Source organism: Nycticebus coucang, chromosome 9 (assembly GCF_027406575.1).
Source record: "Nycticebus coucang isolate mNycCou1 chromosome 9, mNycCou1.pri, whole genome shotgun sequence".
In the NCBI taxonomy this organism is placed as follows: domain Eukaryota; kingdom Metazoa; phylum Chordata; class Mammalia; order Primates; family Lorisidae; genus Nycticebus; species Nycticebus coucang.
The window spans coordinates 53,139,365-53,161,460 of NC_069788.1; the positions used below are offsets into that span (position 1 = coordinate 53,139,365).

General features: G+C 43.2%; 2 protein-coding genes across 7 annotated transcripts in view; both read right to left on the reverse strand.

Moving 5' to 3' along the window:
* The window catches only part of LOC128593492 (butyrophilin subfamily 3 member A1-like), a 45,600-nt gene that overhangs the window by 12,539 nt on the left and 10,965 nt on the right, over window positions 1-22,096 (reverse strand). For all 3 annotated transcript variants that reach the window (XM_053601527.1, XM_053601525.1, XM_053601526.1), the window contains exons 2-3: window positions 744-833; window positions 146-493 (exon numbers count right to left, since the gene is read on the reverse strand). In XM_053601527.1, the coding sequence (XP_053457502.1) occupies window positions 146-493; window positions 744-833 (438 nt within the window). The remainder of the gene's footprint in view (window positions 1-145; window positions 494-743; window positions 834-22,096) is intronic.
* On the reverse strand, window positions 9,268-21,869 carry LOC128593493 (butyrophilin subfamily 2 member A2-like). 4 transcript variants are annotated; one of them, XM_053601530.1, is made up of 8 exons: window positions 19,710-21,869; window positions 19,126-19,252; window positions 18,027-18,374; window positions 14,843-15,124; window positions 12,898-13,065; window positions 12,431-12,451; window positions 12,307-12,333; window positions 9,268-10,902 (listed from the first exon to the last, which is right to left on the reverse strand). In XM_053601530.1, the coding sequence occupies exons 2-8, from the start codon at window positions 19,220-19,222 to the stop codon at window positions 10,280-10,282; spliced, it is 1,566 nt and encodes a 521-aa protein (XP_053457505.1). In that variant the 5' UTR covers window positions 19,223-19,252; window positions 19,710-21,869; the 3' UTR covers window positions 9,268-10,279. The 4 variants fall into 4 exon arrangements, with proteins under 4 accessions (XP_053457505.1, XP_053457506.1, XP_053457507.1 ...); XM_053601531.1 differs by lacking the exon at window positions 19,710-21,869 and adding an exon at window positions 19,487-19,666; XM_053601532.1 differs by lacking the exon at window positions 19,710-21,869 and adding an exon at window positions 19,487-19,536 and having other exon boundaries at window positions 18,027-18,290.

The following is a 22,096-nucleotide window of genomic DNA, read 5'->3' on the forward strand; positions in this document are numbered from 1 at the left end:
GTCAAGGGTCTTAGAGCAGCTTAGGCCAAAGACAGTGCAGGCAATTCCTAGGGGCCAGCCAGGAGTGCCCTGCACTGGATTTCAGGCAGGAATTCTTACCCCAGGTTCCACTAAGGAATGACTAAGAGCAAAACCCAGGGCTCACCTGCTATCTTCAGCTCCACCATGGCCTTTTCATAGAAGTTGCCATCGTGGAAATAACACAGGTAGTTTCCACTGTCAGAGGCTGTGACGTTGTGTATTCGGAGAACAGCCTTCCCTGCAGTGATGTCATCTTGTAGAATGGAAGTTCTCCCTCGATACTCTGGAGTCTGTTTGTCTTCCACTTCCTTTCCATTGGCATACACGTTCACTACCTGCCTAAGGCTGGATCTCACCCACCTCAGCTCCATGGTCTCTGCACTCATTGTCGGGGACAGGTGACAGGGCAGATCAGCGTCTTCACCTACCCTGGCCAGGATGGGCCCAGGGGGTCCATGTACAGCAAAGTGAGCTGGTCAGCAAAGTGGGGGAATCTCCATCAGAGGGTGTTGGCCATAAAGCCATCAGAGTGAGGGTTCTTCTCAGGCAGGGAAGGTGAGGCATTAAGAATCTAGAGAGGAACACAATCCTAACAGAGGCATCATTTGTCTCTTCATGGCATGTGAAACTTCAGTTTGGGATGAAACTACCAGGTATAGGAGAAACTCAAAGGATCTAGGTAATTGTCTGCTTCACACACATAAAAACAGAATCATACTCACCTGAGCAAGGAGCGAGCAGCTGGATTAGGACGAGGCAGACGAGGAAGTCAAGCAGAAGGAAAGCCAGGTCACTCGCCATTTTCATCTGTGCTGTGTGTCAGGAGACACCAGAGGGATGATGCAGACACTGTGTCCTGGAAGGAGCTATTGGATTCCATATGGAAACCTCCACTGCCCCAGGGCTATCTCAAGTGTGGTGACCCAAGAAGATCTTAACTCTGCCAACAATGTCTGCCCTAGAGTCTCTTAACCTTTAAGTTCAAACATGGAAAATCACCCCTAAAAACATGTATATGATAAATACACACTTGTTATCCCATCAGGAAATCCTTTACTGCCTGAAAATTTTAGAAAACTATCTTCTCTCTAAACTTCCCCTGCTTGGCCAGATCCAAGCCTCCATCATCATCTTCTGATTAATGCGGGACCCAATTAATTAACTGGGTTCTCTGGTTCCATTGTGTCTGCCACTTGAGGATGTACAACTCTGTGGACTCCTCTAGGCCTCAACTCTCAGCCATCAGCATGGTCAAATCATAGCCAGAGTGTGAATAGGATCTAGGCAGACTCTCTGGTGGAGGCTGTGGAGTCAGTCAGGGGCTGAACCCACCACTTGTTCTTCATAAGACTAGTCATCAAAGACTAGATCTCACCTATCTTTTCTTTTTTCCCCTGCATTGAATCATTTAACTAATATTTACTGACCACTCCAAATGAGCTGGGCCCACCATGTTAGGAATCAGCATCAAAAAGAGGTGATCTTCACCTAATGTGGTAGGTAGGTAGGCATTGGTACATTTCAAAACTGTTAAGAAATGAGTATAGGGCGGCGCCTGTGGCTCAGTCAGTAAGGTGCCGGCCCCATATACCAAGGATGGCGGGTTCAAACCCAGCCCTGGCCAAACTGCAACCAAAAAATAGCCGGGCGTTGTGGTAGGCGCCTGTAGTCCCAGCTACTTGGGAGGCTGAGGCAAGAGAATCGCTTAAGCCCAGGAGTTGGAGGTTGCTGTGAGCTGTGTGAGGCCACGGCACTTTACCAAGGGCCATAAAGTGAGACTCTGTCTCTACAAAAAAAAAAAAAAAAAAGAAATGAGTATAATTGTGAAAAAAAATAAAAATGAAACACACACACAAAAAATGGTGTTTTCTTTTTTTTTTTGTAGAGACAGAGTCTCACTTTATGGCCATCGGTAGAGTGCCGTGGCCTCACACAGCTCACAGCAACCTCAAACTCATGGGCTTAAGCGATTCTCTTGCCTCAGGCCCTCGAGTAGCTGGGACTACAGGTGCCCGCCACAACGCCCGGCTATTTTTTGTTTTTTTTGCAGTTTGGCCAGGGCCGGGTTTGAACCCGCCACCCTCGGTATATGGGGCCAGCGCCTTACCGACTGAGCCACAGGCGCCGCCCTGGTGTTTCCTTTTTTAAATGGTTGAAAACAAATCAGAAGAATTATATTTCATGACCCAAAATATTATACTATTTTACATTATCATATAACATTATATTAATATAATTATGTTATATAATATGTAATAATATACTTATGAAAATTCTATAAAAGTCAAATTTGTGTTCATATATAAAGTTTTATCGAAATGTAAAAATAAAATAAAATGTTTGACTCATCTAAACTCATCTAATTGGAATTGCATTAAATCATAGATTAAATTTAAGGAAAAGGACATTTATATCATGCTATCTTCCTGTTCAAGGACATAGGATAGCTGACCATTTTTTTCAGACCTTGGTTTATGATTTACATTCAATAAGATTTTATTGTTCAGCAATAGATACTGTAAAAGCCAACAAAAAGTGTATTTGAAAAATGATATTTTTCAATGAGAAGGAAAACAAAGGGTTTATAAAATTAAAAAAAAAGAGGTGATTTTGGTCATATAATAAAACTTTGTCTGAACTTTAGACACTTATAAAATATTGTGAAAAATGACCTTTAGAGTATGCACAGTTGGCCCAGCAATTCCAATTCCTGATATCTAGTGCAGCAAAGTACCTGTATAGATGCAGAGAAAACATAAGTGAGGGTGATACTGAATGGATATTTTTTTATTTTTTATATTTTTATTTTTCTTCAGAGTCTCACTTTTTTTTTTGTTGGAAGTAGTCTCACTATGTCACCCTTGGTAGAGTGCTGTGGCATCACAGCTCACAGCAACCTCAAACTCTTGGGCTTAAGCGATTCTCTTGCCTCAGCCTCCCAAGTAGCTGGGACTACAGGAGCCTGCCACAATGCCTGGCTATTTTTTTTTTTTTTTTTTTTGAGTTGTCATTGCTGTTTAGCAGGCCAGGGCTGGGTTTGAACCTGGTGCCCTAACCACTGAGTTATGTGCGCTGAGCCTGAATCATTATTTTTTTAAAGTATAAATGTCATAGCCGGGTGGCCCCTGTGGCTCAGTGAGCAGGGTGCTGGCCCCATATACCGAGGGTGGTGGGTTCAAACCCGGCCCCGGCCAAACTGCAACAAAAAAAAAGCCGGGCGTTGTGGCGGGCGCCTGTAGTCCCAGCTACTCGGGAGGCTGAGGCAGGAGAATCGCCTAGGTCCCGGAGTTGGAGGTTGCTGTGAGCTGTGTGACGCCACAGCACTCTACCGAGGGCGATAAAGTGAAACTCTGTCTCTACAAAAAAAAAAAAAAAAAAAGTCATAGCCAACAGAGACTCACTGGAGACTGGTTGGAAGGACAGGGTTCATTCCTGTGCAGGGATTTAACACAGCAGTTAAGTGATTTACTGTCACTAACATGGATAACTGAGATATACGATATAATCAGAAAGTACATTGTAAACCTGTACTAATGATTCTGTCTAAAAACTAAAACAAAGCTATAGATCTGTACATACTAGTCCATGTAAATAGCTCAAGAAGGTATAAAAGATGCATGCTAACCTGAAGATTGGAGGTTTAATGAGTGAAGGCACACTTTGGCCTTTTGTTCTCATTACTTTTAAAACTATATTAATACTTTGAACTTTTAAAATGTCATGTATTACTTAACAATTATTTTATGAGTAATTTTAATCAGCAGAATTTATTAGGTGCTCAGTAAATACCAACTCCTCAGTGGTTTCCCCAGAAACAAAGGATCATGAGTCCCACAGTCACAGTACCTGCTTCTGGGGATACATGAGTCTAGGAATTGTCTCTGAAAACAAAGTTTGCAGGAGCAACTGGGGAGGGATAAGGAGAAGGCGAGGGACAGTAATTGTGAAGGTAACTGTCTTCCATACTGGCCTGGGATCTCTGCACCCACCCTCACAATAAGCATTGCCTTTTACTAAATGTTCTGCTCCTCAAAATTCTTCTTTATGCTACCGGAGAGGGGTATTATCATCGCTATTATTATTGTTAGTTTCTGACCTAGCAATTTCTGTACTGTCTTCAGAATGAGAACTTAGTCTTCATTTTTCTTAGGATATTTATTTTTTTCATGATTATTCAAAATTTTGAAAATGAAGAAACATATAAAAGAATAAAATTTTCAGTTATCTGTAGTGATAATCACATAGTTTGCTAGTGGAAAAGAAAATATGTCTGGAAATCTTCTAGCCATATGTATATAGCAAAGGCCTGAAAAATACTGTATTTTTTGACCCCCAAATTCCACATGTAGCAATTAGTATTGAAGAAAAAGAAATCATGGAATAATGCAAAGATTCGTGTTTCAGGATGTTTAAAATAGTAAAGTCTACAATGGCTAAATATATACACAATTTAAATATCTAAAATAAGAAAATGATTAAATAATGGTCTATTCATACAAGGTAATAGCTTGCAGCCAGTGGAAAGCTCACTTTCAGTTTTGGGGAAATGAAGAATTGGGGGGAAAAAAACAGCAGATACTATCCGTAAAGGACACCAAAGAAAGTGAAATATACGAATCCAATGAAGTTCAAATTTTAAATAATTACTGTTCATTAAAAATATGATTCCTCATGGCTGCACAGAAATTTCTTTTATCGCTAAACCACTCATTATTTAATCATTCCCTACCTGTTGTATATGTACATTGGTTAAGATTTTTCTATATAATAACTACTTCTGAGATGCACACATTTATATAGAAACCTTTAGGGCATGTTTCTTTTTAGAATGTCTTAGAATAGATGCCTTGACACGGCCAGAACTACTCTAAGTGTCCTTTGTCCCTTTCTGACATTGATAACATGCTTAAGAAAATGTGGTTGGAATATTTCTTCCTTGAGGTTACCTACCTTTTGATCAACCAAATCCCAACCTCTGGAGGTCCCCATAGTTTCCACTACTTCTGCCTCCTTAGCCCGCAGGAACGAACACACACACACACACACACACACACACACACACACACACACACACACACACACACACACACACACACACACACACACACAAGTTCCTCAACCCTTTGTCCATGTACTTCCCGACATGCCCACTCTCAAGCTCTCAAGCGTTTCAGCCCCTCTTCTTCCAGGCCCTGTAGCCCTGACTCTAATCAGTTTCCTTCACATACCTCTTGGTATTCTGAAAATCACAGCCCACAGAATAAAGGCGATTAAAAGTTCTTCATCCTTTGTATGATTAATAGTTTCTGATCTGGAAGAAAAGAAAATGAAGGAAAAGAGAGGTCCTTTGCTTACAATGAAACAGCAACCAAGTCCCTCTTTAGCAGAATTAATTTTTTGATTGGCTCCGAGGTGTTATTTCTCATCAGTTGCTGGGCAGAAACCACTGGGGAAGTTCAGAATGAAAACTGAAAGTACATTGAATCATACGTGTTGCAGAAAAATTCTAGTCCAACTTCCCGTAGTGTTTTGGTTTCTCTGTGTTTACCTATTTGAATCATTGTTGTGTATGTATGTACCCAAGTATTTCTTCATATTAACCTGTCTTTTTTTTTATTTCCATGTTTATGTTTTATTTTTCTTTGCTTTTGTTCCTGTTGTTGAGACAGAGTCCCACCAGATGCCCCGAGCAGAGCGCAATAGCATCATAGCTCACTGCAACCTCAGACTGGGGCTGTGGGCATTCAGCTGCCTCAGTCGCAGGAAGCTGCTGGGACAGGTGCTCCCCGAAGCGTCCAGCTGGGTTTTTCATTTTTTTAGGAGTGGAGGGCTCCGTCTCGCTCAGGGAAGTCTGTAACTCCTGAATTCAAGCAATTCTCCCTCCTCAGCCTTCCACAGTGCTGGGATTACAGGCGTGAGCCACTGCGCCTGGTCTGTCTTATGTTTTTAATATTGTTACAAAAATGTCATCAGAATGAAGTGAAAAAATAGAAAGATTTTAATGTGTGAATAGAGGAGGATGTGCATTAATTAAAATACTACCGTGATAGGTTACTAACATCAGCTCGCACGTAGATGGATAAATGCAGGATGATCTCTTAATGGTAGAGCCTAATACAAGTAGAAACAGAAAGAAAACCAGACACTCTGCATCTTTTTAAGCACTCCTGTCATCCAGGTCTAGGATCCATTACAAAATAATATAATTTTCTTGTCCCTGAATCATTGGTGTTTGGAATGTTTTACATTTTTCAGGAAATTCTTATTGCTGATGTTTCTGAGCATGTTCATTACCTCTCAGCTCCTTGTTCTGCTGCATTCTATTTTCACTTGTATTTGTTTCTCACTCTGCCGTGATTTATGTAGTCTCTGCAGTTAGACTTTCCATAGGCTGTGAATGTTATAAGAGGTCTGTGGGACAAACTCATTCTCACTGTAGCCTAAGACTTGCCAAGACACTTTATTTGGTTTGCAAAACAGTGACACAGTTATTGAAGCCCCCCAACTTAGATATGACCTAGGCTAATGAAACTGTATTACAACAGTTTGAATTTAGGCTCTGTGGTTAAGCGGCTTGTCACTTGTGTGATATCTTTTTTCCCAATTTTTCTTACTAATAAGGCTTAATTTTCTTGTGTACTTCAATGTTCTCTCCTACCACGTAGATCAGTGGTTCTCAACCTGTGGGTCACGACCCCTTTTTAATACATTGCGGCATTAAGAAGGTTGAGAACCACTGACATAGATAGAAGAGGTCAAGGCACTACGCTTGAGTTAATGGTTTGCAGCTGAAAGTGGTAGGGTTGTGCTTTTCCCAGATATCTTTACAAGGGGAGGCTCAAACAGCTGGGAGACACTTACTCTCTCCCTACTTCCTTCTTCCTCTTACCTAGTACATGGACTTTGGACCTGGAGGTGCAGCAGCTGTCTTGTGCCAACATGGCAACCTTGAGCAAGGAAGCCAAATGCTGAGACAATAGAGAAAGAAGACAGAGTGAGCTGGGGCATGGAAGGCATCCCTGAGCTGCCAGACTAGCCCTGGACTGCCACTACCTGAATTCATTTTATATGACAGGAAAATAAACTCTTATTTTGTTTCGTCCCATAGTACTTTTAATCTCTGTTGTCAGCAGAAAAGCACCTTCCCTGCCTCCCTATCCCCAACAGTTTATCATGAGACTTTTCAAACATTAGCAAAGGTGAGAGAATTTTCAGTGAATACCAATGTATATACCACCTAGATTGTTTATTACTTTATTTCAATCCATCCCTCTGTTCATCCCTGTACATCCATCAGTCTGTCCTTGTTTGTGTGTTTTTATTTTAATTTAAAATCTATTAGGAGCTTTGCTGCTTGAAATTATATCTGTAATATTACTGGGTAAGCAACAGATTCACTCTCTGACTTGCATAAAAACTAACACTATGGCATCAAATTTTGAGAAGAGAAAGGATTTATTGCAAGTCAACTGATAATAATCAGATCTGTCTTCCTGAGCCAGTATCTGGCCGGGTTTTGTAGGAAGAAAGTAACAAGATTTGATGTGATTGGATCTTGCAATAATGTGGTGCTGGGAGGCACGATGGGACTGGATGGATAATGCAATGAGGTGTTGGCTTCTGAATTTGGTCAATATTCCTTGGCTCAAGCAGTTAGGTTCCACTCATGGATGCAGTTGTGGTTCATGTGGGCATTCTCAGGCTACATGACCTTCAACCCGGTGTTCATGGCAACTAAAAAACAACTCACTAGTTTATTACATGAAGTTGAATCAGATAGGGCTGGTTCTGAATTTGCAGTAAGCATAAAATATCCATCTCTTATCTGCAGGACCCAAGTTACTTTGACACAGATAAGCAGCCAAGGTGCTGAACTTTAAAAAAGTTTTTTCTGGGTCAGGCTCAGTGGTTCATGCATGTGATCCTAGCATTCTGGGAGGCCAAGGAGGGAACATTTGAGGCCAGGAGTTCAATACTCAGCTTGGGTAATACAATGAGACTCTTTCTCTACAGGAAACAAACAAACAAAAAAAGCTTTAAAAAAAAAGAAGGGTGTCGCCTGTGGCTCAAAGGAGTGGGGCGCAGGCCCCATATACCAGAGGTGCTGGGTTCAAACTCAACCCCTGCCAAAAAACTGCAAAAAAGAAAAGAAAAAGAAAAGAAAAGGTGTAAGCTGTGTAAGCTGTGGTGGTGAGCATCTATAGTCCCAGCTATTCAAAAAACTTAGGCAGTCTTTGAGGGTGAAGTAGTCTTAGAATAGATCTTAGTCTTTAGCAGAGCTTAGTGATCTTCAGCAGAGAGACGCCATGCTGGCAGTCTGCAGGCAGGAGAGGAGACAGAGTCAGAATCAGAGTCAGAGTAAGCGGGTCCGTGACAGAATAAGCTCTCTCCTGACTGCCTTCTCCTCCACCCTATATAAGGCTGATCGTGCCTCTCAACATCACAGGTGTAGAGACTGCTAATTCACCAATGCTCTCATCTCGCGAGCTCTCTCATGCTTGTTACTAGAGCTAAATCCCTCCCTATGCCCTTTCACCAACGTCTTCCATCATTGAGCTACAAGTGTTTCTTATACCTCTCACTCCTCCTAGCCATAGGCTATATGGGCTACTACAAGGCCATCTGCAAGCTTGGGACCTGGGATGCTGGTAACCTGGTTCAGTCCAAGTCTGAAAGTCTTAGAAGCAGGGAAGCTGTGTAATTCTCATTCCAAGGCCAAAGGCCTGAGAATCCAGGAGGTTTGGTCTGAGTCCTGAAGTCTAAATGTTGGAAAGCCTGAAGTTCTGATGTACAAGAACAGGAGAAAAAGAGTGACCCTTCTCCAGAAAGGGGGGTGGGGAGTGGGAGAGACAGAATTCCCATTCTCTGACTTTTTACTCTATAGGGCCCCTTGCTGACGATATGTGACCCACACACACTGAAGGCAGGTCTTACCCACTCAGTTTGCTGACTCACATGCTAATGTCCTCAGGACACCCCTGGTAGACACACAGAAATATAATTTTTTGCCAGATGTCTAGGTATCCCTTAACGCAGTCAAGTTAATACCTAAAATTTTAACCATTGCACTGATTCACTTTCAAGGTTCATCCTAGTTCTTAAATATGGTCTGGGAATTCCTGAGTGGGGGGAATATTAGATGTATTTTTAAAGATCCAGAAGGTAACTTTACTGACACTATTTCAGTAAAGTTTTCTTAGGCTAGTATTACCTATGATATTCCACCAAATTTAATACAAGGGCAGATATGAGAATACAGATATCTTTTATTAAAGCAGACAGTAGATTTGTGAAACATAAAACAGTATTATACTTTTCAATAAATTTATTCTGCATGGAAATAAGTTATTTTCATAATATATGCTACTTGTATTCATTTATATTTTGTTTGTTAATGTTATTTAATGTAAATTCATAAATATTTAGAAAATTTTCTCAGTTTCAATCTAGAATGCCATAAATATTAATAAATATTAATTCAAATGAACAGAATTTTCTTGGGTTACTTAATAATTTTTAAGGATATAAAGCCATCCTGAGACCAGAAAGCTTTAAAACACTGCTGTCCCCTTTCAACCTGAACCCTAAGGTAGACCTGGTGCGGTAGTTTACTACTCAGGCAGGACATTAAACCTCAAGCGATGCTCAGTGACTGAGTACTGACACCTTGTTGATCGCAGGGACACCTGAGCAAGCCCAGATCAACATGCATCTGTGTCCTTCATTTGTTTCCATCTCAGTCTAAGCCCGTGGGTGTGTGGTCTGGAAATCTTAGGGGTTGGGTGGAAATAGTCCATCATCTCAAAGTACCCCTTTAGCTGTCAGGGTGGGACACTCACAACCTTCATCATCTCCCACCTCTCTGGTCTCACTACCTCTGTCTCTGACCCCCATATGTGGTTCCCTCCTCCTCTTACATCCTGGTGGATTATGTTGCCCTCATCCCATGTACACAACATCTGATGCCAACTGGAGTATCAGGATTGACACTGTCACCATGATGGTAAAGGAGCGGGTTGGCTGCCCACCATCTTTTCACACTTTTGTCTTGCCTGGGAGCTGTGTTACAGTAGTAGCTGCCTAACACCAGATCTTCCCCATACGGACAAGCAGAGGAGATAAAAAAGCCACAGCCTGGTGAGGGGGAGAGCCAAGGCTGAGCCCTAAAACCGGTGTGAAGAAGCAGCTTATATGACTAGAGGGAAGGAGGCCTATACTCAGCCAGGAGGCCCTAACAGTGGCAGCTGAGAGGGCTTCTCTACGTGGCTGGGAGACCAGGGAATTGGTCTTGTAGGAGGTGGTGGGTTTGTGATCTGTGAAGAATCAGGCCCTCCTCAGGCACCATGACACCATTGGCTCCCATGAGTGCTGGCCAGATGAATAGGGGGCTGTCATCAGACCCCAGCCTGAAGAAAGGCCTGAGGGGGCCAGCAAAGGCTGAACGGGGACATGTGTAGAGGTGTGATCTGTCTCTCATGTTGTAGAAGGAGACATCTCCAGCTTCATAGTCCAGGAAGACGCCCACCCTACAAAGACGCTCTCTCAGAGGGAGAATCCTCTCAGGGGAGGATAGGGCCCGGTACTTATTTTCAAACATCTCCAGGGTCCAGAAGCCATTCTGAGGAAGCAACAGGGCCTCCCCTTTCCTCTCAACACTGTCTCTACAAACACCCACTGTCCATCCCATCACATTTTCAACTTCTACCTCCCAGTAATGTTTTCCTGAGGTGAAGCTCTCCCGGCCCAGGACACAAGGCCGACAGTCAAACCTCTCACGGTTGTCAGGCACACTCTGGCGGGAAGGGCCGCGTCTCACACTTCTCCGGTCCTCAGACAGGAAGAGCTCAGGATGAGCTGTGTCTGGGTCCAGGATCACATCAGCTGCAGAGTAAGTCTTAGATTTAGCCCTGGGGTTTCAGGAACCTGGAGACTGTGTGATTCCTGCTCCCCCTGACAGGGCTTGGAAAGCGAGTGGGGGATCCCACATGTGGTGGTGCTTTCCATGAAGGGCTCTTGATCCCAGGCAGCTCACAGACTGAGAATTACCAAAGCTGCACTTCTTTCTCTCCAGGGAAGGAGAAGTATCCTCAGCTGGAGGAGAATCAGGGTTCTAGAAACCCAGAAAGTTTAGCCTGAACCAAAATTTATGATTTCTACTTCCTCTCGGCATTCTTAAATCTGCCCTATATTCTTTGTAAGACGTATGACCTCTGTGTCTCTCTTCAGTTAGAAACTTTCCAACTTGGCTGAAACCAGCAAAGACGCTTCATATCCTACTTTCCTGATGCCCCATGATCAACTAAGGTGAATCTCTTACTACAAAATGTCCTCATTGCTCATCTGTTCTTTTTACCAGGTGAAACTGATTTAAATAATTGACAAGCACAACCTTCAAAGAGTGGAAGAGGATATATTTTCCCAACCTACTGCCTGAGAACCCTGCAACCTGAGTCTGAAGTCCCTGGGAAATAGTCCAGACTCTGGACATTTTACAGACCTCTCCCAATTCAGTTCATTATTACTTACTCAGTCTACTTTTCTATTACATTAAAATGTTTTCATCCTTTATCTAACTTCATATGTCTAATTGCTACAACTTGTTTGGGTCTGAAGTTCATAGAGGCAATTTTGAAATTCACCTAAAAACGAATGATTCTTGTGTCATCTCCTCTGGTAATGCTAAATTCTATAGTACTTCTGGGCTAAAGGTAACAAATCATAAAATTCGAAGCACTTATTGCAAGTAGGCAAGTGGACTCTGTGTTCTACTCACCATGCCCCCTGCCCTGGCAGGCTACATGCAGGGTAGCAGTGTGTGAGGAGCACAAAGGCACTTCTGGTCATATGTTTGGATGCCCTACCATCAGGCTTTTTGGGGAACCTCATTTCTTTTTCTCCACGTGGTTCTTCAGTCACCATCCCCAGGTTATAAAAAGCTAAGACGGCTCAGGCTTCTTACAAATTGACCCAAGATCCAAGAACAACAAATACTGTAACTCTTAGCTCTAACATGCAGCACAGACCTCGGGTGATTGTGGACTAAATTATTCTAAAACAGAAAATATCATAAGAAATAAACTATAGGACTGATGAATTCTATAGCCCCTGGGGTTCCGGGACAGATGAGCCATGACCAAGCTTTGGTGGGACACAGCTGGTGAGCCAGCCCCATTCCCGAACTGTATCCACCCAGCCTTGGGCCCCTTGCTCTTCTCTTGTCCAGAGCACTATTGGCTGCTACTAGGGAGAAAGGTCGGGATCTGAGAGAATGTCAGAAGTGCTCACCAGCATTTAAGAGTGTTCTTCTCCATCCTGCAAGGGACAGACAGACAGGTCAATGTCATGAGATAAAGGCTAACCAAGCAGAACACAAATTGTGCATGAGTAGTTCAAGAAAGGCTAAACTCACGCAATTCTTCTTGAAGTTGCCCTGAAAAAGAAACAAACAGAATGATGTTCTCAACAGAAGAACTATGAGAAACTGGGCTTATTTTAAGCAATGCAGGACCTGTCCTTCCTCTGAGCACCAACATCGCCCTTCCCCCATGCCAGGGAACTCTTAAAAACTAGAAGGGATTTGTGACTCAGAGACTGGACAGTATCAGAACATTTTTAGGCTTCCTTTGTTTAACAATTTAGTGGTGTAGTGCCAGGTAAATGTACGCAACGTTTGGAGAATGGAAGTAATAAAACTCTGTGTGATTAATCCCTAGGACTTGAGAGCTCTAAGCCCCTTGCTGCAACTCTCCTTTCTTCTCCTAAGCTGCTACCTGTCAGAGCGTCTCCTCTCTACGTCAGTGAGTAGTCCTCCTGTCCCTTTACCTTTAATTTGACATTCTTTCTCTTGTTACCTATGTTCTTTCCCCAGTTTCTTACGTGCAATTTCTTTTTCTTCCTGTTCTGCCTCCTTTTCCTCTGACAATATCTTCTTTTTCCTCTGGAGTTTCTTGATGCAACACATGCTCACAGCCATAAGGATGATGAGAATAGGCAGGATGAGAGCCAGGATCACAACTATTGGAGATATGCTGGGTGTGAAATATTCTGAAAAGACAACCAGAAAAGTCCATGTAGGGAGAAACAGGAGACCCAGTGTGAGAGTGCCTCTCAGGAGCACATCTGAAGAGCTTCCTCGGGTGCCTGCTCTGTCAGCTTCTCCTCACAAACCCCAGATGGAGCAAATGCTGCTCACTCTGCACCGGCCGACCCCTCTGTGAAAGCCAGTGCTGAGGCCCAGGAGATAGAAAACCAGAAACATCTGGAGGAGTTACCCTGGGCAGGGCAGGGAGAATAAAGCTAACCGGCCGTGCTGAATCAGCATAGCCACCACCCTGGTTCAAGCCACTGTCACTCTTGCCTGGAATATTATAATGCCCCCTCCTTTGTAGTCTCTTCTTAGCAGGGCAGCCCAAGTGAGATGATATTAATTCTTTATTCATAACCACAGAATGCTTCCCATCTCGCTCAGAGGAAAAGGCAAAGTCTGTCTGCAGCCTGCCCTGCCCCATTCAATGCGGCCTTATTGTTGCTGTGAATTCATCTCCCCTTTTCCCTGCACTCACTCCATTCCACCAATACTAGCAGAGACCCTTGGATTTCCGTGAAACCGCTAGACATGTCCCTACTTCAGGCCCTTAGCGTAAACTATTCCTCTTACCTGGCTTGCTTGGTCCTTAAGTATCTGCTTGGTTCAACCCCTTGATTGCTCAATTCCCATCTTTACAACAAAGTTTTCCCTTATCATCCTGGTAATAATCACCATGTGCCACGGCCTTGGCACTCCATGTTCCCTCCTTGCTTAACGTTTCCTTCATACTCATCACCCTCTGATATAATACACATTTAACTAGTTGTTGAATCACTTTCAGGGGTCCTCAAAAAGTTTTTTTTTTGTTGAATCACTTTCAGGGGTCCTCAAAAAGTTCACTGTCCCTCAGACCTATGGAGGGCCGAACTATAGTCTAAAAAAAAACCAAAACTATGAACAAATTCCTATGCACACTGCACATATCTTATTTTGAAGTAAAAAAACAAAATGAGAACAAATACAATCACACTGCTTCATGTGGCCCGTAGTTTGAGGACCCCTGACTTATATTAACTATTTCATTTATTGCTTTCTTCCTCTTTAGAATGTCAACTCCATAAAGGCATCTCCAATGATTTATGCTTGGTTTGTAGAATGGCGTCTTGAATATATGAAATGCTTCTTGTGTATTTATTGCATGAATTATGAATGTGTATAGGTGGGAAATTTCCTTAGCTCCGTCCTTGAAAAACTCCCAAGGGTAAAAATGGAGAATTTGGGCAGACAGAACCACCACATGTGATGGAGACCATAGATTCTGTTCTCCAAGTTGCTTTCTTTTGTTGGGCACGGGGAGGGTCTGGGTCTGCCACGTGTAGTGGTATGATCATTCTTCACTTTAACCTCCAAATCCTAGGCTTTAAGTGATCCTCCTGCCTCAGCCACCTGAATAGCTAGGATTATAGGTGCCTACCATTATATCCAGCTAATTATTCTTCATGTTTTATGACCATTCTTACTGTTTCAAAATTGTGGCATCACAAGAACCTTATCAGAAAAAAGAAGATGGGATTAACCTTTAGAAAAGAAGTTGCTACTCATGTCTTTGGAGATTCTATGGTTTTTCCCTTCTGACAAGAGCAGAGGCCCAGCACAGGTGCAGCCGGCAGTTCCTCAAGGCCAAGGACCCTTCAACACACGCTCCTGCCCTCCCCTCATCATCACCTGAGGATCCACCTGTAGGCTGAGGAGCCAACCTCCACACCATGAGTCTCCAGAGGGCACAGAACTAACCTGGAATGAAAACCACAGTTTCCTTTTCCTGGCCGAGCAAGGTGTTGGTGACAGAGCAGGACATGTTCCTCACAGAGCTGTCTCTGATGATCACAGTTGTGGTCACCAGGAAGAGGCCGTGTTCATCAGCAGTGTAAGCCTCCTCCAGGGCAGATACGTCCTTACCATAGGGGTCCCTCCACATTGCCAGGGGCTCTGGATACCACCCTCCGGATGTGCACTCCAGCCGGATGCCGCCATCCTCATGTCCCTTCATTTCAACAAGGGGCTGAGAGCCCAGACCTGGGGAGGGAGGCCAGGGTTCAGCTACAAAGCAGTGGTGTCTCAGTCCCCACTATGCCTCTTCTGTGAAGGAAGGAATGAAGGAAGAAAAAGACAGAGGGAGGGAGCAAGAAACATGAAGGAGGAAAGAACCTTGATGTTGGAGAACACTAGGAGATCAACGTGCCAAATAAATCTGAGATCTCTAAGACGAAAGGATTACACTGCACACTCTTCCCTGTGCTCCACCCACAGGCCCCATCACAGCAATAAGCATCTGTCTGTCTGCTATAACTGCTTGCTGCTGGATTTATTCTGACAAAGACTAATGTTCTCACTTCCAGTTGGGTGTTTCCAGTACAACCCGAAACAGGCAGACTGAGGATTTCACTTTTTTTTACTTAAAAATACTTCTCAATAGGCTTGACGCCCGTTGCTCAGTGGTTACTTGTATGTTACAGCCGGCCACATACAATGGGGCTGGAGGGTTCAAGCCTGGCTCAGGCCTGCTAAACAACAATGACAACTACAATAAAAAAAAAAAATAGCCGGGCGTTGTGGGTGCCTATAGTCCCAGCTACTTGGGAGGCTAAGGCAAAAGAATCGTTTGAGCCCAAGAGTTTGAGGTTGCTGTGAGGTGTAACGCCATGGCACTCTGCATACGGTGACATAGTGAGACTGTCTCAAAAAAAAAAAAATACTTCTCAATAAACCTTGGTTTCATGAAGCTCTAGAATAACACAACACAGACACCTGCAAGGCTAACATAATCACAACAAATTTTTCGATCTGAAGACATTGTCCTTTCTGTCCAGTTCTGGGCTTCATAACACCATAGGTATTTACTACCTACATGAAGTGATGGTTTTTAGGAGAATGAACAAAGCTACCCACCAAAGCCAACCCTTGTCCTGATTCACAGATACCTGTCTCCCAGAAGCTATAATTTTCTTATAGACCTTTGAGAACATCACTATATTAGAAAAATCTGGACGCTGTCTGGATCCTTACAATAACAACACCATTTCTTCAATATTAGAAAATCATCAAAAATCCTCAGAATATAGACTCGTCTTAACTAAATTAAATCTTTAAAACTATCTTCCACAATAGTGAATACCAAGTCTGAGAAAAGTCTGCAAATTTCTCATAGTGAGTGATTCAGGGAGCCCTATTAACAACATGTGATCTTTGAAAATTCTTTTGACTAATTCCTCTGTAAAGGAATTTCTGCTACTCAGAAAATTATACTAAAGATGAGAAATTAAAGCAGTCACTGAAATCTAGTGCTTCTGGCTCAATTTAATTTTCATCAAGAGAGAAAAAATCAGTTGTACATTTAAAGGCTTACACAGAAACCTTGACGTAGAATAACAATTAAAATTACTAAGCTATAAAATTGTGTAGAATATCTCACAAGGTTCAGTGAGCACAAGCATGGGACTTACAAAACAAGCCAGCAAACCAAATGAACCTAACCAGCTAATAAACAATTAACAAACCAAGAAAAAAAAACCTTTAACATTCCAATTTAGAGTGGGCAGGCAAAGCCAGTGTCATGTTTACATGGTAAGAATCCAGGGTTCCTACTACCCATGAACCCGTGCAGTGCTGCCATGAGCAGTGAGGACACACTTCCTGTGGCATCTGTATTTGATCAGTTACAAGATTGTTACTGTAACAAAGATAAGATCTCATGCAAATTATGGTTTGAGGCTCCCTGGGACCGTCATATTCTCCCCAAACCTCAACTCTATTGGTACAATAGACAACAGATAGACCAAAATGCCACCAGATAGTCTTCTGTGTTTTAAAGGCTATTCCAACCTTCAAATGTTTCTTTTAAAACACAATACACTGACCTCAGGTGTGCAGTCATCCCTTAAAGTCATTTTAATAAACTCTTAGAAATTCCAATACATTTTCTATTTATTTATATTTTTGGTAGATAAAGGGTCTCACTCTGTTGACAGGCTGTAGTTCAGTGGCACCATCAAAGCTGACTGCAGCCTCTGAATCTGGGATCAAAAGGATCTTCCTGCCTAGATGTAACTATAGGCACTCAACCACTTTCAACTAATTTTTTAGTTTTTTGTAGGGACAGGGTATGCTATGCTACCTAGGCTCCTCTGGAACTCCTGACTCCAGTTGGCCTCCCAAAGTGCTGGTATTACAGGTATGAGCCACTGGGCCTTGCTATAATCCCCATTTAAATACACTGCTATGCTGAAGCCTTACTAAATTACTTTCTCCCAAATTCTTACTCAATTTCTCTGCAGGGGTTACTGCTTAGTGTATACTTTTGCCTCTGTTTTTAGTCTTGCTTCAAAAAAAAAATAATCTATTTACGTATCAGTCAGTCTATCTGCCATCAATTTGGGGAAAGGAGAAAAAAGCAGGATTAATATTTATCAAGGCATGAGATGTTCATATACTGTAATTATCTGAGCTGTCCTTGTTTATCCCAGTTACAAGAGCACAATTTTTTTTTTTTTTGTTTGTTTGTTTGTTTTTGGCCAGGGCTGGGTTTGAACCCGCCACCTCTGGCATATGGGACCAGCGCCCTACTCCTTGAACCACAGGTGCCGCCCTAAGAGCACAATTTTTGACAGTGCCTCCTCTCACTCTCACAAGTGCACAGTTTCAGTGATAAAAGAGGTTTAGGAATTATCTGCATGGATTAACTAGACTCTCCCATTCAAGGCCACAGATGAATTCTAACTAAGCTTCTCAAGAAGTGACGTTCACAGCTTTTTATGGCAAACTCACTCATTTGACCCTTGGGTAGGAGGAAGGTTCTCTCCTGTGGAAAGGGGATTCCAGGCAAAATTATTCTGGTCTGCAATGGGCCTAAGATTGGCTGAGAAACTTTCTCCAAAAGTCACACTGTGAAACAGTCATAAAGGCAAATGAAGTGACCTACCTGCTACCTTGAGGCGCATGATGGCCTCATCATAGGACCTGCCTTCTTGGAAGTAACAGCGGTAGATGCCATTGTCCTGGGCTGTGACATTGTGTATGACCAGCGCCACGCTGCCTCTACTGATGTCTTTGCTCACAAGGGTAGTTCTTCCTCGGTACTCCTCCATCTGCTCCTCTGTTCTCTCTCGCCTGCCCTTATACACCAGCACTGCTGGGGAGAACTGAGTCCGGAACCATCGCACCTCCATGTCCTCAGCATTTTTCTCTGGGGACAGGTGGCAGTGTAATGTGATGTTTTCTCCCACTATGGCCAGGATTGGATCAGCTGGTCCCTTGACTGTAAACTGGGCTGTTCAACAAAGAAGCAGAATCATACAGGGACTGTATGCATCAAATATCTAAGTGAGGAAAGGACCTGAATGTTCCAGGCACTGAAAAATTCTTTCCAAGGCTACAGAAGCTTTCTGGGCTGAGAAATCTAGAATTCTAGAATTCTAGGAGCAGCTGTGGCTGCTCAACAGTAGCTCTGGGAGCAACAGCCATTGAGGATGCTAACGCCTCCTGAACAAACACTGAAGCATTCATCCTGATTACCCTCTGCAGACCCCGTGTCCCGAGGATGTTTTTTCTCTGCCTCCCAGTCTAGCACAGTGCCTGAGTGTAGTATAAATTGAGCTATTCCAAAGGATACCCAATAACTAGTTCCAATTGGTCAAGCTGTGGTTTTAAAATTACATGCAGAATGTTGACGATTTAAAATTGTTACATCTTAAATATCTCATTGGTAATGCTTTGTATTAACCAAGCATTTAAACATTAATGTTTCATTATTGGGACAAAACAAGATAAATTATGAAAATTCATTTCATGTTGTAAAAAGTAAAAAAAAATTTTTTTTGAAAATTTGCGATTGTATATAGACCTAGACTTTGCAGCTCTCTCTGTATGCCTACTGGACAGCACTGCCATCAGTCCAGTGAACACATGCAGAATGGGGATGAGTCAGCACCATCACAGTCCTTCTTCCCCTCCCCTTTGCCAACTTAAGTGTTGAAGTTGCTTTCTGATAGTTGAGAGCAGCAAGTGGCATGCATCCCTACCAGAGACCAGTGCAAGCAGGCTGAGGAGGTGGAGGAGGAGGGAAGCTGGCAGGGAGACGTGCAGGGAGGCAGCCGGCTTCGGAAGTACCAAGAACATAATCACCCAGCACAGGCAGTGACCACAAGCCTAGAGGGACAGAAGGGTAGATTCAGCCAAGGAGATTTGACATCGCTGTTCTGATCTAGGTCAAACATTCCGGTCACCCATGTTGTTCTCATCAGCGCTCCGAACTTTTGTATTGGGCACCCCCTTCCTCCTAAGGTTCTAAGTATCTCCCAGTAAAAGGATTCATTAAGCATTCCATGAAATAAGTCAACAATACAACCCTCAGGCAGGCAGTTTTCACCCTCCTGGGCTCACTTCTCTAGCCAGAGTTCGGTTTCTTCAGTTGCCACTTGATATTCTTCCACACCCTCCCTCTCTTCTCTTCCACCTCCTGATGAACCAGGACGGGCAACCTGAGTTAAGGGCAGGCATGGCCGGACCTCCCCAGCGGTGGCCTCCCCCTTCCCCCATAGTCTATTCTGTCCCCCCACCAGCCTCACCCATCTCAAAGCTGCAGCCCTGGCCCTCCCTTCCCTACCTTCTAGATTTAACCTCTGTATTTTCTTTTCTCCTCTGACCCCCCCAAATGATGATTTTTCCAGTCGTCCCTCTTTTCTCCAACCCGCCCATGAGCACAGGCAACACTCGAGAACAAACAGACTCAAAATAGAAGAGCAAAATTTTTCACCTCCCATTAGTTGCGACGTTGGGAGCTCATATCTGGTGCCCCGCGTGGCCACAAAGTCCCAAGATTTCCAATGAACTCTTTCGAGCCCAGGATTGGCCGGCTGTGGGTCAGCTAGCCAATGGTTTCCTTGATCCTTATTTCTCACCGGTTACTAGGTGGAATGCACAAAAACAAATGCCAACTAGCAAATAAACTTTTGAGAATATTGTGTCTTTTTAATCTCCCTTTTCTTTCTTCTAAAATAAGAAACATTTTTCTTTGTTATTCTTTTTCTTTTTTTTTCTTTCAAAGCCTTAAGATTCTCAGCAGTTCAGTGGCGTTGCTGTTCAGAAGGTGAGGTCTACATAAAGGGGTGGGTATCCTGACTTAGATATTTGATGCATGGCAGTCCCTGTGTGATTGGGTGTGGGTGTGGCGCTCGCTCTCTTGCACTGGTCCTGTTCAAGCTGCTAGGTATGGAGGCTTGGAGGTCAGGAGGGAAGGGGGTTGCTGGAAGCAGGCATGAGCGGCAGGAAGGGAGAAAAAGGAAAGAGAGACAACAGCTGCAGTAGCTTTTCAACAACTATTGGGTGGAGAAGTTGCTGAGGATACAGAGGGAGAGTCAAAAATCCTTTCCTTCAGGGAGATGAGATCCTAATGGGGAGAGAAGATGGAAGTTCAGAAGATGTTCCAGTTGGCCTTCATCCTTTGGCAACATTTGATTTGACACTTACTTTCTACCACAGACTCTACTGTCATTGTACAGATATGTTTCAGAATAACTTTTCTGAAGAACAGTTGTCAATATTCCTCTAAGTGCCACTGAGTCATTATGAAATCTTTTGCTTCCAAGAAAATTAGCAGACTGGCCATCAGAACCTCTTTAACATAAAAAAAAAAATCAATAGGAGACCTGGCCAGGCCACAGGACCATCCCAGATCGAATCTAGGTGGTGAAGCAGAAGGGTAGTGTGATGAGGACATGTATTGGAAGACAGGGGGTCACTTGTGAATAAATGAATGGGTTGAAGGGAGGGCAAATATATCTTGACAGTATATTCACTATATTCTCAGAAGCAGAGCCCTGAGAACAGATGCTATGGATCTGTTCTCTTGGCATCTCTCACCAATAACTGAGGCAGATGGTTTCCTGCATGGATCATGACTTCTGATGTAAGGTGTCTGCCTCTCTTCTCCTCTGCCTCAGGGCTGTCTCTAACACCAGTGATGCACAGCCCTTGCATGAGAGCTGATCCTAAGAGGAAACCTTCAATCATTAAAGAACAGGAGGATGCAAGATGTGAATGTTCCCCTCCCACTCTATCCCCAGCTCTTAGGAAGATTCTGGTATACCCCAGAATTTCATGTCTTAGAATCCTGGGTGGAAGTCAGCCAAGTTGTCCACACCGTTAGTAACTCATTAATGAATGCTTAATGCCATTTTTTATATAACTGGGTCTCTCCCTTCTCTGACTCATTTTCTTTCTGTGCTTGTGTTTCCTGGCATCACTTCCCAAACACGTGTGGCAGGCTGAATAGCACTCCCATCCTCTCACCTCCCAACAATTGCCCCTCTAAAACTTGTGGGTCTGATGTATTATGTGGCAAAGTGGATCTTACACATTGAATTAAGGTTTGGTCATTAAAGTAGAGGGATTATTCTGACTTGTCTGGGTGCACTCAGTCTCAAATAGCACAAGTACTTAAAGTAGAAGGCAGAAGAGTCAAAAGAGATGAAATAGAAAAAGAATCAAGAAAAAGCTAAGATTGAGAAATAGTCAACCTTCTGTTGATGCTTTGAATGGAGGAGGGAGCTAGGAGCCAGGTTGAGGCAGCCTTTAGAGCTGGGACTAGCCCTCAGCTAATACCCAGGCAGGAACTGTGACCTCAGGTCTAAAATTCTAGGGACTTGTACTCTGTCAACAATCTGTAATACCAAGAAAACAGATTCTTCCCTTCAGCTTCCAGAGTGGAATGCAGCCTGTAACATCTAGAGTTTAGCTCAGTGAGATCCATGTCTTACTTCTGACCTAAAGATCTCTGAGATAGGGCGGTGCCTGTGGCTCAAGGAGTAGGGCACCAGTCCCATACACCAGAGGTGGTGGGTTCAAACCCAGCCCCGGCCAAAAAAAAAAAAAAAAAAAAGATCTCTGAGATAAGAAATCTGTTGTTTTAAGTCTCTGAATTTGTGGGAATCCATTATGACAACGAGAAAATTCATGTGATAAGGATTTTGGGTAAATGTTGTAGTGATGTAA

Coding starts and splice junctions, on each gene's coding strand:
- LOC128593493 (XM_053601530.1), bottom strand. CDS start 19,222: ATGTTCTTGGTACTTCCGAAGCCGGCTGCCTCCCTGCACGTCTCCCTG. Junction 15,125..18,026: donor CATGCGCCTCAAGGTAGCAG/GTAGGTCACTTC, acceptor CTCCCTCCCCAG/GTCTGGGCTCTCAGCCCCTT. Junction 12,452..12,897: donor GGAAGAAAAAGAAATTGCAC/GTAAGAAACTGG, acceptor TTTCTTTTTCAG/GGCAACTTCAAGAAGAATTG.